We start from the raw sequence: 18,204 nt of genomic DNA, 5'->3' as shown, positions 1-18,204 counted from the left end.
ACAATTCTCCCTCCTGTCTCTGAGACACACACACTGCATCTCACAAGTGATGCAGAGTAACTCATTGACTTTCTATATCTATAATTTCTGAATCAATCTTTTCCCAAGTGCTCTCTTACTTCTAAGTTCCTCTCTCTTTGACTCATCCTTACCTCATTCATTCATTTCTCCACTCCTCATATTCTATTTACCACCATCAGTCTTTCTCACTTTCCATTCCTCACTCTTGTCTTATAGGACTTTTTTATCGGGCAACTCAGAAAGCCTCAGATGTGACAGAAGGATCCTTTGAACATAGCTTGAAGATGGTTGTCACTTGTTACCACTACTACAATGTCAAAATTGTCTATGTTGTAAAAATTCATGAAAACACAAATGTACTTTTCAGTCTTAAATTAAAGTTAGGGTTAGGCATAAGGTTAGCAGTGTGGTAAAGGTTACAGTTATGTTTAAAACTCGATTTTAAGAAGAGAAATTGTAGAAATAGGTGGGGTGTAGCCATAATTATGACTTTGTGGCTGTGGGAACTAGTGACGACCCATGAGGATGGGTGGCTTTGAGGCTGCCTGAACTTCAAGGGACTGAGACAAGAAGAAAGCAGAGGAGGTGAGAGAAGATGGGGGAGAGGTGAGGACGACATCTGTGTGTTTGTAGGCTACCTGTGTGTGCACTTCTCAGTCATGACGGAATTAAACTGCTTATGTCTGAAATAAAAAAAATGACACGGAAACAATGTTGAATCCTTTTTATCTCCCGGAATGAATTCAGACCAAGTTGGCAACCTGATGATATGGGTCAATATTAAAATACATACAGTGTTTTGTTCGATTATAGTTTGTACAGGCATAGTACAGATTATTATAGCGGTACAAGCATGGATACATAGTTAAGCGTTACATTAATTTGGGCTGAAGTGCCATGTCTGTAGTTACAATTCCACGTTTTAAGTATTTTTCCAGGCAATGTTTGTAGTTCATATTTGCGGATTGTTTCTGTAGTCCTTACTTGTAGTCTTTATGTCCATATCCGACCAGCCTGGTCTCATAGACTAGACGTAACATTGTAAATAAAAATCTGGGACACTCAAATTATTATGATAGGTTAAGTTTTTATGGTTACTCAAGACAAAAATGAAATACATTGCATTCAGAAAATATTCAGTTCCCTTGACTTCTCCCCCCCCCAAAAAATACTTTACAGCCTTATTCTAAAATTGATTTATTAAATTATATTTCCGCAGCATTGAAGGTTCCCACAAACATTGGCCTCAATCATTCTTAAATGGAATAAGTTTAGAACCATTAAGACTCTTCATAGAAGGGCCTTGGTCAGGGAGGTGACCAAGAGCCCGATGGTCACTCTGACTGAGCTCCAGAGCTCCTCTGTCGAGATGGGAGAAACTTCCAGAAGGAACACCATCTATGCTGCACTCCACCAATCAGGCCTTTGTGGTAGAGTGACCAGGCGGAAGTCACTCCTCAGTAAAAGGCACATGACAGCCTGCTTGGAGTTTGCCAAAAGGCACCTAAAGGACTCTCAGACCTTGAGAAACAAGATTCTCTGATCTGATGAAACCAAGATTGAACTCTTTGGCCTGAATGCCAAGCTTCACGTCTGGAGGAAACCTGGCACCATCCCTACGGTGAAGCATGGTGGTAGCAGCATGCTGTGGGAATGTTTTTCAGCGGCGGGGACTGGGAGACTAGTCAGGATCGAGGGAAAGATGAACGGAGCAAAGTATAGAGAGATCCTTGATGAAAACCTGCTCCAGAGCACTCAGGACCTCAGACTGGGGTGAAGGTTCACCTTCCAACAGGATAACGACCCTAAGTACACAGCCAAGACAACGCAGGAGTGGCTCCGGGAAAAGTCTCTGAATGTCCTTGAGTGGCCCAGCCAGAGCCCGGACATGAACCAGATCGAACATCTCTGGAGAAACCTGAAAATAGCTGTGTAGCGACCTTCCCCATCCAACCTGCAGAACAAAATGGTTGAAACTCCCCAAATACAGGTGTGCCAAGCTTGTAGCGTCATACCCAAGAAGACTTGAGAATGTAATCACTGCCAAAGGTGCTTCAACAAAGTACTGAGTAAAGGGTCTGAAAACTTACGGAAATGCAATATTTAAGTTTTTTATTTGTAATAAATTAGCAAAAATGTCTAAAAACCTGCTTTTGATTTGTCATTATGGGGTTGCGCGCTCCTCTTGTCTCCGCATGTCCTCTATTCCTCTGAGTGCGTGTGTGTGCGTGCGCGCCGCGTGATGCGTAAAGGATCGTATGGTTTGTGTAGATTGATGATGGGGAAAAAATGATTTAATACATTTTAGAATAAGGCGGTAATGTAACAAAATGTGGAAAAAGTCAAGGGGTCCAAATACTTTCCAAATGCACTGTAGGTGGATAGGTAGATGTATAATGCAGATGTCTAGTAACCCAAAGGTTGCGAGTTCAAATCTCATGATGGACAACTTTACCATATAAGCAACTTTTCAACAACTTAGTACTTTTTAGGTACTATGCAACTACTTTGCAACTACTTTTTAGCTAACCCTTCTCTTAAGCCTAACCTTAACCCTTCCTCTAACCTTACCCATTTTAGCTAACCCTTCCCCTAACCCTTTAACCTAACTCTTAAACGTAACCCTGACCTTAACCCCTTGCCTAGCTAATGTTAGCCCCCTAGCTACAATTCATTATGTATTATACGTTTTGCAAATTCATAACATATTGTACGTGTTGCAGATTCGTAACATATTGTACATTTAGCAAATTTGTAACATATAATACGAATTCTAGTTCATAACATATCATATCAAATGGATGATGGACATCCACAAATTAATACATACCATATGAAACGTAACATATTATATATACTAAATGGAGTGTTTCGGATTTATTTACAAAATAATACGAAATGCTCTGAGACCAGGTTGCCATATCAGAATTCTGGAGTCCAAGGCAGTGGCTGCTTTGTAAGTACTTATAGGATAAGCCAAGACTAATACCAATCAGATTGAACTGTTACTAAGCTGCTATTTACAGAGTAAGGCTGGCGGTATAATTAGCCTACTGTACATGCTATCATAGCAAAACACTGTTACCTATATCTACACACACCAACACACACAGTCACTCACCATAAACACACCACCCCAACACACCCAGTCACTCAACACAAACAAACACACACACAGCACTTCAGTCCCTCTCTCTCAGGGTACAGAGAAGTGCATCACAGTCTACAGTGCTTTTCTTTGTCATCCAGAATACAGTTTACATATTAATTAAGGCAAGTGTTATAACTCTTTCGGTTTGTGTGTGTGCTCGTGTGTGTTGCATGTGTGATTTGTAGAAAATACATAGGTGTCCATTTCAAAAGCTGTTTAATAGTTGTTGTTGCTAATGGTGTGCTTCTTTTTGGGTGACAGAAACGCCTTGTTTTATAAATATTTTATAAAACATCTTCTCAAACGCCTTTGCCGGGCGGGTTGTGACATCAAAGCAACAGTCTTGTTCAGAGTCCTTGAGGCTAATATAATTAATATGTTCAACGCAAGGCCAGGGCGGACTGATCAAATTTCAATCAATAATCAACGTCCATGGACGTTATGCGTAAGACGGTGCTCTCTTGGATTAAAGACCAATGAATCCTTGATGGTCCATAATGGTGCCTGTTTGAGTTTGATCAACCAGGGAAAGCAGTGGTCACTGATGAGAAACACACAAGAAGACGTTGATCACAACAACTACATATCAAAATCAGAGAAGTATATATCTAGCGCCCATTCACCCTCCAAATTGGCTACAGTCACAGGCTAACAGTGGACTCTGTCCAGGCAGGTGAACTCTCTCCTTTGACAGTGCTTGCTGTTCTCCCTCTGGGTGGTTGAGTCTCCTTTAGACCAAACAGTTGGGCAGCAGCTGACCGGTACTTCCTAGACATGGTGTTATAGAGGACAGGGTTGATGGCAGCCGAGAGATAGAAGAGGACAGTGGAAACAAGGGAGCAGTACTGGGTGAAGAGAGACCAGAGAGGAGAGGAGCCCTCGGAGGAATGGGACATAAGGTAACGATGCAAGTGGAAAGGCAGCCAGCACAGGACGAAGGCAAAGACCACTACAGCTGGAGAGAGAGAGAGAAAGGAGAGGGGAGACAGATAATAAATGTTTGTAATATTGGATTTATCCTTTTATGCTAATAATAATAGAGGGGGAAGGGGGAATTGAGGGAGGAGGGGCGGCACATACAATTCATTCCAACCATAAAACATTAAATGCAAACATCAGTAATATTAGTTTTTTCAGTGAGAGAAATAGGAGAGGGGTATGATGGGGAAACTATAGTTATGCCTAATTAAATTACCTTGGTAAAGCTTTACAGGACTGGCTGTTATCATGGTTATTAGGTTACTTTGCTGAGTGTTGAAAGGTATACACAGCCTGTATCTACAGTATCTGTATTATCCTTGTCTTATTACAATGTTTGATTGATTTAATGCGTATCAAAAGCAATATATATATATATATATATATATATTTTTTTTTTTTTTTTTTTAATGTCTCCAATTCTGTGCCTTTTAAAAATATTATAAACATCCATATCTCAATTATGCAGTGGTTAAAATAGTTTTGAATATGAGCAACATGTATTGCACCCTACCTAACATCTTGACGGTCTGTCTGTTGCTCTTGTCCCTGTGTGCTACGTTAGCTCCAATATTGTTCTCTCTCCGTCTCTTCCACAACCTTCGTCCAATCAAACTGTACACCACAGTCAAACAAAACACCGGCAGGAAGAAAAACACAGAGCTAACCAACGCCATGGCGGCTAGAAGCCCAGACTCAACCGCGTACTGCGTGGGTTTACACTCGCTAGTGTCTATCTCTGTCTGTCCTTCCGCCCCACCAGCAGTCACAGAGTTTCCCGCCGCTGGGCGAGTCTCGTGCTCCACTCCCACCAGAACGAAGACAGGTCCCGCGCTCAACAGCGACACGAGCCAGAGAAAGAGGATGAGCGCACGGACGCGTCGCTTGGTGACCAGGCGTTTGGCGCGAAGTGGGAAGCAGATGGCCAGGTACCGCTCCACGGACAGAGCCGTTATATTCAAAATCGTTGAATAAGTACAGCACTCACTAACGAACTGAAACAGCTTACAGAATGTATCTCCAAATATCCATGGCCTGTACTTCCATAACCGATACACATCAGGGGGCATACAGAGGAATATCAACAGGTCTGAGACAGCCATGCTACATAAGTAGAGGTTAGTGGTTGTTCTCATGTCTCTGTACTTAGACACGACCAGTATAGTCATTACATTCCCGGCCACTCCCGCTAGGAACAGGAGAGTACAGGTGATGGTGATTCCCATTAGAACTGGGATGGGGAAGAGGTTTTCGGGGGGCACGGGACCCCGGTAGCTCCCGTTAAAGTAGTAGTTCCAGTAGTTATCTTCCCAGCTGCAGTTAACGGGAGAGAGACAGTCAGTTCGGTTGGGCCAGGAGCGCATGCTGCCAGCGGGTCATTCACGCGGCTGGAGGTTCTCCTTGGGGCGGCTGGCACGCTCCTCTTGTCTCCGCATGTCCTCTATTCCTCTGAGTGCGTGTGTGTGCGTGCGCGCCGCGTGATGCGTAAAGGATCGTAAGGTTTTACCAACAGCAGTTAAGCTCCGAGTCCTCCTCTATTTTAGAACAGTCTTGCACTGGAGCAATACAACACACCTTCCCATCTTGTCTTCCATTTACAAAATGATTTGACTTGTAAGAAATAAAGTATAGCCTTTGAATGTTATTCAATATATCGCAAGCTAAAATACATGTCTGAATAAAGAAAATAATACTAGCATCATTTGAGCACATTGTACAAAAGTATTAAACAAATATGAATAGGATCTGATATTCCCTTTCCTCTGATATTGATAGGCATATATATTGGTCTAAATCACATAGATATACTTTTGATGAATGAGCAAAGACGACCTTCTAAAACAACATCCTCCAAAAAGTGACCCTCTCTTGCTCTGTCCCCTTCATGTGCTCTTATGCGTCAGATGAAAACACAGTAACCTAGACTGAAGGTGAGTCACAGTCAGGGTTTGGTGATGCGACTCTGGAAAGCTTCCTCCAACCACTCAGCCAAGAGAAATGGGTAAACAACAAAAACATCCAAACAACATCAACATCCTCTATGAGTCTGTGACATTGAATATTATGGTTTCAGAAACGCAGTTCAAATGTCTCTCTCTCTCTCTCTCTCTCTCTCTCTCTCTCTCTCTGGAGCCTCCTCATAAGATCAATCGATCATGTCCTCCTCTGTGATTTGATGAGAAATATCTAAAGAGAAAAAAACAACGTTTTTAAATATGGCACATTCACACATTACACACATGCTCTAGTTTTTCGCATAATTGAATGGAGCAGAAACAACTGTCACAGCAGAAAAACTCAAGAGAGGGAGGGAGGGAGTGGGTCTTACTGGCAGCCCAAGCTTAGCACGCCACCTAATGGTTAAAGCAAACCCTGCATGTGTGTGTGGGTGTTTGTGTGCGTGTGTTTGTGTGTGGCCAACAGTATGGCCAAATTATGATCTATGATGGAAGTTCTTTGGGGAGATTATTACTCTGCCCTTTGCTCTGTGTTGTTTACCTACACCAGGACATTTATGACCGCACACACACACACACACACACACATACGCAGAAAGAGAGAGAACGAGTAAGTCGACATAAAGAGCAGTAGAGAGAGAGAAGCCACCTCAGATGACAGAAGTCCAGAGGTCTGATCACAGCAACAGTCAGTGACCTATCAACTTTTCACTGCAACAGGTACTCAGTCTGTGTGCGTGTATATGTATGTGTATGCGTGGATGTGTGTGTCTCACCTCTTTCTATCACTTTTCTACTTCTCTAGTAGCTACATTAACCAACAAAGGCTAGCAATGATCGTGATATGTGGTTTTACTGCTTTACTACTTTAGCTGTATGCATTAATTGTATGTTGCTCTGGATAAGAGCATCTGCAAAATTATTCAAATGTGAAAATGTAAAATGTAAGTCTTCCTCAGGCATCATTCTCACAGGGTGTGGTGTCCAGGTCAAAGTCTCAGTCATAAACACACACATACGTTTGCACGCGCACACACACACACACACACACACACACACACACACACACACACACACACACACACACACACACACACACACACACACACACACACACACACACACACACACACACACACACACACACACACACACACACACACACACACACACACACACATCCTTGTGAGGACCAAACAATCCTATTTTCCCTAACCCGAACCCTTAACCCTAAACCTAATTGAAACCCTAACCCTGAACCTAACCTAGCTTTTTTCCAAAACCTGCAAAATAGCAAAATTGTCCTTGTTTTGCTATCGTTGTGACTTCTGGTCCCAACAAGGACACTAAAACTGTCACGTTCTGACCTTAGTTCTTTTGTTATGTTGGGTGGATTGGCTATGTTCGTTTTTCTATGTTGTGTTTTGAGTTTGGCCTGGTATGGTTCTCAATCAGAGGCAGGTGTCGTTAGTTGTCTGATTGAGAATCATACTTAGGTAGCCTTTTCCCACCTGTGTTTCGTGGGTGTTTATTTTCTGTTCTGTGTTTGTATTTCACCATTCAGGACTGTTTTCGTTTCGTTCTCGTGTTTTGTTGTTTTTGTTCGAGTATTCGTTTTCATTAAAAGAGAATATGAATACTTACCCCGCTGCACCTTGGTCCTCCTCTCTATCTCCCAACGACAAGCGTTACAAAAACACACACATGGATACACACAACACACACACATACACACAACACATGCACTCGAGATACAATCTGTGCATATAGTGAGGAGACCAATGTGCAGATTCAACCACAGATATTCACTTGTAGGGTGGATAGGATAGGTGTGTGTCTGTGTGTGTGCGCAGTGGCGGTAAATGGAGGGGAGGGGGGAGGCACTAGCCACCCCGGAAATATCATTGGCCACCCTTGGCCCCCCCAATTCTCATTGGGTCAGAGCGCTGCCAAGCTGGCACAGATTGGAGAGAAAATACGGTGCATTTGTTCTGGCAGTTCAGCATGCTGGCTTTAGAGCCATGCGGACGCCTTGGAGTGAGTGAAGGCTGTGGTTGGCTGGCTGGCTTTAGGCCTATGGCGAGCGCATCTGCAGTGAACACTGAACAGCACAACTTCTCAGTTGAGTTGACTAAAGCAGAGGTAGAAAATTATTAGGTAACTAGTATTTGACTTCACAGGAATCTAAACTTGAGTTTTTAATCTCGCTGCTGAGCTAGTGCGTAGCAGCAAATTGCACTATGGCATGCGTTTGTCCTAGATAGAATGTTATGTATGTCCCTTATTGACTGAGGTGAATAAAGCTACTAACACTACTCAGGATATGACCCAGATGCAGACACAGGAGACGAAAGGTTCAATATACAGAGTAGTTTATTAAAACAACAAGAGACAGGCAAATGGCAGGTTGAGAACAGGCATAGGTTCAAACCAAGTCCGAATCTGATAGGTACAGGATGGAAGGCAGGCTTGGGGTCAGGGCAGGCAGAATAGGTCAGAACCAGAAGAACTAGAAAACAGGGATTAGAGAGAACAGGAGTATGGGAAGGAGGAGACAGAGGGCTGTGAGACAGAGGTTTAATTCTTGATACATGAAAAGCAGGATGTATACAGAGGGTGCGGGCAGCAGAAGACAAACAGCAGAGGGGCTATGAATCTTAGAGATGGGAAAGGTCCGATTAAACAGGGGGAAAGTTTGCGGGACTCCACCCGGAGGGGCAGATCCCAAGTGGACCATCATACCCTCTGGCCGAGATGATAACTGGGAGCCAGGGTCCGGTGGCAGTCCGCCTGTCGTTGATACCTTGAGGTGGTCTTGAGAAGAGCAGACCGGGCTCTCTTCCAGGTACGGCGACAGCGGCGGGCGAACACCTGGGCCGAGGTAATGCTGACCTCTTCTTCTTGCTCAGGGAAGAGCGGGGGGATAATAACCCATCGAACACTCGAAAAGCGAGAGATCAGTGGCTGAGCAGCGAACGGTGTTGCGGGCATATTCCACCCACACGAGTTGCTGGCTCCAGGTAGTGGGGTTTGCAGAGACAAGGCAACAACGAGTTGTCTCCAGGTCCTGATTAGCTTGCTCTGACTGGCCATTAGACTGGTTGAGAAACCCGGAGGACAGGTTGGCCGACAACCCAGTGAGTGTGCAGAATGCCTTCTAGAACCAGGACGAGAACTGAGGACCACGGTCGGAGACCATGTCCAACGGAAGTCCATGGCTCCGGAAGACGCGTTGCACCATGAGCTGGGTATCTTTGGCTGAGGGTAGCTTGGGGAGGGTAATGAAATTGGAAGCTTTGGAAAACCTGTCCACTAGCGTAAGGATAGGGGTGAGCCATCAGATGGAGGGAGTCCAGGGACGAAGTCCAGGGATATACAGTATGTGACCAGGGACAGTGAGGGATAGGAACTGGTTGAAGAAGGCCAGCCGGAGCATACTGAGGAGTCTTATTCTGAGCACAGACAGTGCAGGTGGCGACGAACACGGAGAAGTCAGGAACCATGGTGGGCCACCAAAAGCGTTGTCGCACAAAGACCAGCGTCTGAAGGGAGCCAGGGTGGCAGGCAAGCCTTTGAGGAATGAGCCCATTCCAGGACCACCCCCCCCCCCCCTGTCTGCTAGAAACGAGGTAGGAAGGATGGTCTCGGAGCCCGAGGGTGTAGCAGGGGCTATAGCGGCGTGAAAGCGCATCTAGCTTAACATTCTTGGACCCCGGGCGGTAGGAGATGTTAAAGTTGAACCGAGAGTAAAGCGGGGCCCATCGAGCTTGGCTGAAGTTCAGACAATTGGTGGTGCAGAGATATTCCAGGTTCTTGTGATCCGTCCACACAATGAATGGATGTTCCCGCCCCCTCTAACCAGTGCCTCCACTCCCCCAACGCCGTCTTCACTGCAATAGTTCTCGATAGTTCATAATTCCTCTCTGTGGCGTTAAGACGATGGCAAAAGAAGACGCAAGGATGCAGCTTTAGGTCCAGGGCAGAACGCTGGGACAGGACAGCTCCCACTCCGACCACCAAAGCATCGAACTCCACCATGAACTGGGGGGATGGAGCCGGATGGATTAAGAGTCAGATAGGTACAGGATGGCAGTCAGTCTCGGGGTCAGGAAAGGTATATAGGCCAAATCTGGAAGAACAAGACAACAGGGACTAGAGAGAACAGGAGTATGGGAAAAAACGCTGACAAGACAAGGCGAACTGGCAAAAGACAAAAAACAGAAAACACAGGAATAAATGCGCAGGGGATAATGGGGGAAATGGGCGACACCTGGAAGGAGGTGGAGACAAGCAGTTCCTTCAGTAAGTATTCATACCCCTTAACTTATTCCACATTTTGTTGTGTTACAGCCTGAATTCAAAAATGATTAAATATTTGTATTTTCTCACCCTGTAACACCCTGTTCTGTTTCATCTGTCTTTGTGCTTGTCTCCATCCCGCTCCAGGTGTCTCCAATCTTCCCCATTATCCTCAGTGTATTTATACCCGTCTTCTTTGTCTGTTGCCAGTTCGTTTTGTTTTGTGAAACCTACCTGTTTTCTAGTTTATCACAGATTTGACCATTCTGCCTGCCCTGACCTTGAGCCTGCCTGCCGTTCTGTATTTTGCCACACCACACTGGTATTGTCCTTGCCTTCTCTGACACTGAGACTGCCTGCCGTTCTGGACCCTCAAGCTGCAGCCCTCCTCCTTCCCCTCAAACCGCTCTAAGATAACGCACCACATCACACTGATGTCTGAGAGGGCTCTCGCCTGGGCTACGGCAGAATGGGAACAACAGTCGGCCGTATGTTTCAGTCTAGAGGAGTTCGTGATGGAGGTAAAGAAAGTTTTTGATGCTCCATTGTCCGAGTGAGAGGCTGCCCGGAAGTTACTCCAGGTGTGGCAGACTACGCGGTGGATTTCCGCACGTTGGCTGCTGAGAGTGCCTAGAAGCCGGAAGCGCTGTTCGACATGTCCCTGCATGAGGACGTAAAGGACGAGCTTGCTGCCCGGGAACTACTGACGGATCTTAACTCGCTCATCGCCTTGTCCATTCGAATTGATTTTGGCGACTACGGGAACGTAGAAAGTAGAGGAGATTCGGTTTCACTCGCCCTCCAAGGATTCCACCTTGCCTCCGAGGCATCCCGGAAGTCCCAGACGGCTCTGTTGCTGAGAGAACCCGAGGCTACCCGAGTTTCCCAAGAGTCTCCGAAGACTCTCAATTCACCTCTTCCCGAGCTGATGCAACTAGGCAGAGCTAGGCTGTCTCCAGCTGAAAGGCTATACAGGTTCCTGTGGTATTGGGATTCTCCTGGCTCCAGTGACACAATCCCCTCAGTGACTGCTCTGCTGGTGCCGTCATGGGCTGGAGCTCGTTCTGCTACGCCTATTGCCTGAAGTCAGCACAGCCTGCCTCGGGACATCTTCCTGGGGGCTCGGATGTTTCCCTGGACCTATTTGACATTCCAGCGGAGTACCAGGAGGAGGTGTTCAGTAAGGCCCGGACCATTTCGCTTCCGCCGCACTGACCATATGACTGCGGGATTGACCTTCTCCCAGGCACCACTCCGCCCCAGGGATGACTGTACTCTCTGTCGGGTCCGTAGACCTACATTGAGGACTCCCTAGCTGCAGGGTTCATCCATCCTTCTGCCTCCCCGCCGGCGCAGGGTTCTTCTTTGTGGAGAAGATGGACAATACTCTGCACCTGTGCAGAAACTACTCGTGTCTCAGCGACATCATGGTGAAGTATCGCTACCTGCTACCTCTCATCTCATCGGCCATCGAGCTGCTCCAGGGGGCCTCCGTGTTCTCCAAGCTGGACCTACGGAAAGCCTACCACCTGGTGCGGATACGGGAAGGAGATGAGTGGAAGACTGCCTTCAACAAAACTCTCCACCCGGATTAGATTATAGGCCCTTAGCCCATCTGTTGTTTGTCTTCTGTTGCCCATCTCCCTCTGTATACATCCCACTTTTCATGTTTCCAGAATTAAACACATCTCCCATAGCCCTTTGTCTCATGTTTTAGGTGTCTCTAATCTTCCCCATTATCCCTAGTGCATTTATACCTGTGTTCTCTGTTTGTCTGTTGCCAGTTTGTTTTGTTTAGCGAAACCTACCAACGTTGCTCCTGTCTGTTCTAGTTCTTTCCAGTTTTGACCATTCTGCCTGACCTGACCCTGAGCCTGCCTGCCGTTCTGTACCTTGCACACCAAACTGAATTATTGACCCCTGCCTGCTCTGACCCTGAGACTGCCTGCCGTTCTGGACCTTTTGCACATTATCTGGATTACTGACCTCTGCCTGCCCTTGACCTGTCGTTTTGCCTGCCCCTGTACTAGTTTTGTTACTTCGACACTGTCTGCATCTGGGTCTTACCTGAAAAGTGATACACCCATCTACACACAATACCCCATAATGACAAAGTGAAAGCATGTTTTTAGAAATTGTAGAACATTTATTGAAAATTAAATACAGAAATATCTAATTTCCATAAGTATACACACCCCTGAGTCAAGACTTTGTAGAAGCACCTTTGGCGGCGATTACATTTTTGAGTCCTCTTGGGTATGTCTGTATTAGCTTTGCACTTCTGAATTTGGCATTTTTTTCCCATTCTTCCTACAAGATTTTCTCAAGCCTTGCGGTCAGATGCCAAGCAGTTGCCATATCAAAACAAGTGGTGATGCAGCCAGTCAAGATGTTCTCAATGGTGCAGCTGTATAGATTTTTGAAGATCTGAGGGCCCATGTCGAATCTTTTCAACCTCCTGAGGGGGAAGAGGTGTTGTTGTGCCCTCACCATGACTGTGTTAGTGTGTGTGGACCATGATAATCCCTTAGTGATGTGGACACCAAGGAATTTGAAGCTCTCGACCTGCTCCACTACAGCCCAATCGATGTGGAGGGGGGTGTGCTCGGCCCTCCGTTTCCTGTAGTCCACGATCAGCTCCTTTGTCTTGCTGACGTTGAGGCAGAGGTTGTTGTCCTGGTAGCACAATGTCAGGTCTCTGACCTCCTTCCTGTAGGCTGTCAGTCTTAGAATTTTTTGATCTCTCCTCTAATCCCTCCCCTTACCCAAAACCCTCCAACTCAGCTCAGATTCCTGCAGATTCCCCCAATGAGAGAACCCAGGGGGAGGGTATGACTGTTTCAATGCAGCTGATTGGTTTAGAGTTTGGTAGCCCCTCCTCTCTTGAGGAATTTTCTTAGAGGAGTTGTTTCCACAGTACATTCGTTCACATACACTCTGTTATACAAGAGGAACGGTACACTGAGTGTGTATAGGGTGTGTAGAGTGTGTGTATGTTTGTAGTGTGTGCACATGTGTGTGTTTAGTCTACTCGGTAGTCTAGTAGAGGGACAAATCAAAATGAGGACAGGAGCAGGAGCAGGTCAGTGAAGTTTTTCTTTCTCTCTCTCTGTCACCCTGTTCTATATTTGTTCCAGTGGAGAAGTAGTGTGTGTGTGTGTGTGTGTGTGTACCTTATCTCTCTCTCTCTCCCACCATGTTGTGAAAAGCTTGTTGCTGCTTTTGATATGCCTGACTGACTGTCCCTCGCTAGCTGAACGGTTCTGTTCTCTGTTCTCTCCTTCTCTCCTTTTCTTCCCTCTCCATTTCCTCACTCCCTCGTTCATATCCCCTTCTCACCCTACTGCTCTCTCACTCTCCCTCTCGCCTTTCCTCCCTCTTATTTTCTCCTCACCAGTACATGTGCCGTCTTTATTGGTAACGTTGTTACTTGCCACATTTGTAGAACAGATTCAACGTTTCAAAGACTACACCAAGTCTCTTTGTTGTTGTAGGTGATATAAGACATTACACAGTTCTGCTGGGCTCCTCTCCTAACAAAACAATCATAGCTGAGTTTCATGACCTCTTGTCTCCTTCTCTCTGCTCAACACATCCTGTTCCTGAATACATATTAACTATAGTGGGGCAGTTAGAAGCCTCTGGCTGGATGACGAGGTCTAGTCTGACTGTACTGACTAGCTCTCTGTCTAGTTTGATCAGTCATTATGTTTGATCAGTCATTATGTTTGATCAGTCATTATGTTTGATCAGTCCGTATTTTTGATCAGTCATTATATTTGATCAGTCATTATGTTTGATCGGTCATTATGTTTGATCGGTCATTATATTTGATCGGTCATTATATTTGATCAGTCATTATATTTGATCAGTCATTATATTTGATCAGTCATAATTTTTGATCAGTCATTATGTTTGATCAGTCATTATGTTTGATCAGTCATTATGTTTGATCAGTCATTCATCCAAATAGGATAACTGTAACAGTCATTGTCAACATTTGTGAAATGGTGCACACTCTCATTCCCACACACACACACTTGTTATTCTATCCTTGTGGGAACCAAATTTATTTTTGCATTCAAAATCCTATTTTCCCTCACCCCTAACCCTAGCCCCTAATCCCTAACTCTAACCCTATCCCTAATTCTAACCCTAAACCTAACCCTTACCCCTAATCCCTAACTCTAACCCTATCCCTAATTCTAACCCTAAACCTAACCCCTAAGATTAACATAGTCATTGTCCTCATGGGGATGTGGGAAATGTCCCCATGTGGGAGAATTTTCCTTGTTTCACTATCCTTGTGGCGACTTTTGGTCCCCACACACACGCACCCCCACACAGGTGGTTTCAGCTCAGAGAGATCAAGCCAACATGTAAACTCAAACCACCTGCTGGAAAGTAGAATACAGTGTGTGTGTGATTGTGTAAGAAAGATGTGTACAATGAAGCCTTGTATTACAGCCAGCAGGACTCAGCTCTGGTGATAATAATTACCCCTCTCTCTCTCTCTCTCTCTCTCTCTCTCTCTCTCTCTCTCTCTCTCTCTCTCTCTCTCTCTCTCTCTCTCTCTCTCTCTCTCTCTCTCTCTCTCTCTCTCTCTCTCTCTCTCTCTCTCTTTCTCCAGTGTTTAAATGATTAGATAATAAACAGCTTTAGTGTAGGCAGAGACAGAGGTGTCACAGACCACTCTCTCACTCTGTTGCTCTCTCTCTGGCATCTGTGCTAGGCGGAGGTTGGCACCACATTGACTGTAAATGCCATGTTGTGTCCACAAATCTCTTCTCACTTATTTTTCTGGTATGTGCGTGCGTGCGTGTGTGTGTGTCTTTGTGCATGTGTAGATAACAATTTATCAAAAATTAATTGAAAAATAAAGAAGGATAATGTTTGGCGACATAGAGTAGCTGGTATTTATAGTTTTCTCCTATTTGACAAAAAACATCATCATGACAACCCTGGACAGGAAACAGGAAGCAGATAAAAGCAACACTCCATCTGTCATCCCTCTCTCTTCCTACCTCTCTCTCTCTCTCTCACTCTCTCTCCCCCTCTTCTTCAACCCCCTCTCTCTCTATCCCCCCCCCCTCTTTCTCTGATCCCATTCATTCCAGTACTGACTGAAGATGAACAATTCCATTCCACTGGGACATGACAGAGGCCTCGAGCGAGACGTAAAGCGGTGTGTGTGTGTGTGTCACAGAGAGTGAGCGGCGGAGAGAGAGAGAATTCAAACCCCCACACACACACACTGTGCCGTGCTACGGCTGACTTCTAGGTCATCGGTATAGTGGGCGGAAACCCAAGACACTAGGGTGGGCGATGCCCCACTGACATAAATCACAAACACACAGCGTCACACACATGTGCGTATCATTCTGAGCATGCGTAATTCGCAAAATGAAAAAATGTATTTATTGTAGATATGCAGTGATGTAATAACGTTATATGATGGACTGTTTTGTCTTTTGTTTTATGTGTAATGTAAGTGCCTTAACTTGTTTGTACCCCAGGAAGAGTAGCTGCTGCCTTGGCAGGAAGTAGCGGGGATCCCTCATAAATACAAATACAAATAGGACACCGAATACAACACACTAGTCTAGAAGATTATCTGAAGGTCTTCTGAGGCCAGACAGAACTCACTGACACACACAGACGTCATCATGACAGCGTAACACACACAAAACAAGACTCAACATGCTACCACACACAAAGAGCCAGACACTGTCGTAAGCAAACAGAGTTTTACAGTCAAATGTGTGTGTGTGAGTGTGTGCGCACGCCGGCCTTGACTTTCCTCAGAGAACTTTCTAGGCTTCTGACCAGAAATGACATCACATCCCTCTTGTTGCCATGGAGCCCCGCCTGTCTGTCTGTCTGGCTTGGCGTTGCACTAAGGACACACACACTTGGGTTCTGTCTTTAATGTGGTGTGTTTGGAAAGGCCCAGTGCCTGTTAAGATGATTATTTTTCTCTGACCCTGGCAGTGATACGTAGTCTACTCTGTGTGCTGAGAGTCTTACTGTAGAGTACAAGCAGAGCTTTAATGACTGGCATTATAGTCTCCAGTAAGACATTAATTATAGTACTGGTCCAGTCCTACCCATTATACACACACACTGTTCTATACTCTACTATTTTGGAAGACAGCTTCCATTGACTTCCTGTAGCTCTCTGCAGGGCCAGCGTCAGCCAATGAGGTAGCAGCATCTCTAACCAATGGCACTCTACTGTTAGTGGACAACCATTGGTTCTATTCTGGGATGTGTGTGTGTGTGTGGGAGTCTTGAATTTGAGGGGAAGGATGTCAGGTATGTGTGTTTCTCCCTCAAATTCAAGTTCACACACAGGCAAGCACGTACATACACACACCCACCCACCCACACACCCACACACACTGCTGCAGGGATGATCTGTACTGCAGTAGAAAGTGATAATACATGAAGCGCAACATACAGCTGTCTCTTGCTCTTGGACAGAAATAACTTCTCTATAAAGCAGACAACGTTATGACTATTCAACGGTTCAAGTTCTCCTCTCTTCTCCTCCTCTCCTCATCCAGGTGTGCCCTGTTCTGACGGCTGAGAGCTAGGCATGCTGGATAAAGACCCCACCACCACCAGCAGCCTTCAGCTGACGACCTCTGACCCCTCTGACATTGCTGTGGAACCCAGTGACATCACAGACGGCCTCGGCATCAGCAGGAAGATGTCGGACGTAGTTGAGAGTTTGGACACCAGAGAGTTGGACATGGGAGATGGAGAGGAGACTGACAATGACCCTATCACCATAGGTGTGTGTATGTGTGTGTGTGTGAGAGCTCTTGATATGAATGATATGATGAGAGATGTATCCAATTGGCTTTTTCGCTACCTCTCCAGGGGACAGTCGTATAGGGTTCAGTGCTGTGTATCACACCGTGGGTTTTAAGGAGTCTGAAGCCAGGGTCTATCTCCCTACTGTCCCCATCACTGCTAAGATACTGGAGGTGGAGAGGTTCAACACAGCGCAGGACAGGTTCAACATCACGGCACAGAGGAGTGTCAACAAGGTACACACACACACACACACACACACACACACACACACACACACACACACACACACACACACACACACACACACACACACACACACACACACACACACACACACACACACACACACATTCACACTTGATCTCTGTCTGTGTAGAGTCAGCCTGCAGTGTTTAAGATTGAGCTGAGACATGGAGAGTTCAGCTGGGTGGTCAAGAGAAAGGAGAAACACTTCATGGACCTCCACAGAGAACTGGTCCGATACAAGATGTTCATGAGGGTGCCGCTACCCTCCCGCAGGTACACTCACACACAGACACACACACATATACAGTGGCTTGTGAAAGTATTCACCCCTCTTGGCATTTTTCCTATTTTGTTGCCTTACAACCTGGAAGTAAAATAGTTTTTTTGGGGGGGGGGGGGGGGGGGTTGTATCATTTGATTTACACAACATGCCTATCACTTTGAAGATGCCAAATATTTTTCTTGTGAGACAAACAAGAAATAAGACAAAAAAAACAGAAAACTTGAGCGTGCATAACTATTCACCTCCCCCGAAGTCAGTACTTTGTAGAGCCACCTTTTTAGCAATTACTGCTGCAAGTCTCTTGGCATATGTCTCTATAAGCTTGGCACATCTAGCTACTGGGATTTTTGCCCATTCTTCAAGGCAAAACTGCTCCAGCTCCTTCAAGTTGGATGGGTTCCGCTGGTGTACAGCAATCTTTAAGTCTGGACTTTGACTTTAAGTCT

At 45.6% G+C, this 18,204-nt stretch overlaps 2 protein-coding genes across 10 annotated transcripts in view; one reads left to right on the top strand and one right to left on the bottom strand.

Moving 5' to 3' along the window:
- Positions 1-2,071: 2,071 nt before the first annotated feature.
- Positions 2,072-6,247, bottom strand: LOC124011171 (growth hormone secretagogue receptor type 1-like). Of its 2 annotated transcripts, none has more exons than XM_046324250.1 (2): positions 4,665-6,247; positions 2,072-4,127 (listed from the first exon to the last, which is right to left on the bottom strand). In XM_046324250.1, the coding sequence occupies exons 1-2, from the start codon at positions 5,512-5,514 to the stop codon at positions 3,814-3,816; spliced, it is 1,164 nt and encodes a 387-aa protein (XP_046180206.1). In that variant the 5' UTR covers positions 5,515-6,247; the 3' UTR covers positions 2,072-3,813. The 2 variants fall into 2 exon arrangements, with proteins under 2 accessions (XP_046180206.1, XP_046180207.1); XM_046324251.1 differs by having other exon boundaries at positions 2,072-3,940.
- A 429-nt stretch (positions 6,248-6,676) lies between these two features.
- Positions 6,677-18,204, top strand: part of LOC124010516 (phospholipase D1-like) — a 25,044-nt gene continuing 13,516 nt past the window's right edge. For 2 of the 8 annotated variants that reach the window (XM_046323012.1, XM_046323013.1), the window contains exons 1-4: positions 13,327-13,489; positions 16,974-17,204; positions 17,293-17,462; positions 17,606-17,748. In XM_046323012.1, the coding sequence (XP_046178968.1) occupies positions 17,006-17,204; positions 17,293-17,462; positions 17,606-17,748 (512 nt within the window). In that variant the 5' untranslated portion in view covers positions 13,327-13,489; positions 16,974-17,005. Of the gene's footprint in view, positions 6,829-13,325; positions 13,490-15,524; positions 15,593-15,641; positions 15,777-16,973; positions 17,205-17,292; positions 17,463-17,605; positions 17,749-18,204 lie in introns of those variants that run through there. The other 6 variants (XM_046323008.1, XM_046323010.1, XM_046323007.1 and 3 more) reach the window with 6 other exon arrangements.

This window comes from Oncorhynchus gorbuscha, linkage group LG23 (assembly GCF_021184085.1).
Source record: "Oncorhynchus gorbuscha isolate QuinsamMale2020 ecotype Even-year linkage group LG23, OgorEven_v1.0, whole genome shotgun sequence".
In the NCBI taxonomy this organism is placed as follows: domain Eukaryota; kingdom Metazoa; phylum Chordata; class Actinopteri; order Salmoniformes; family Salmonidae; genus Oncorhynchus; species Oncorhynchus gorbuscha.
The sequence above is the reverse complement of the archived record's forward strand: the minus strand, read 5'-3'. Positions and strand labels throughout refer to the sequence as shown.

What these genes read in the sequence shown, in the direction of transcription:
- LOC124011171 (XM_046324250.1), bottom strand. Translation starts at nt 5,514, where the DNA reads ATGCGCTCCTGGCCCAACCGAACTGACTGTCTCTCTCCCGTTAACTGC. An exon ending in ACAGACCGTCAAGATGTTAG is followed by an intron (nt 4,128 to 4,664) that starts GTAGGGTGCAAT and finishes CTCTCTCTCCAG; the next exon opens with CTGTAGTGGTCTTTGCCTTC.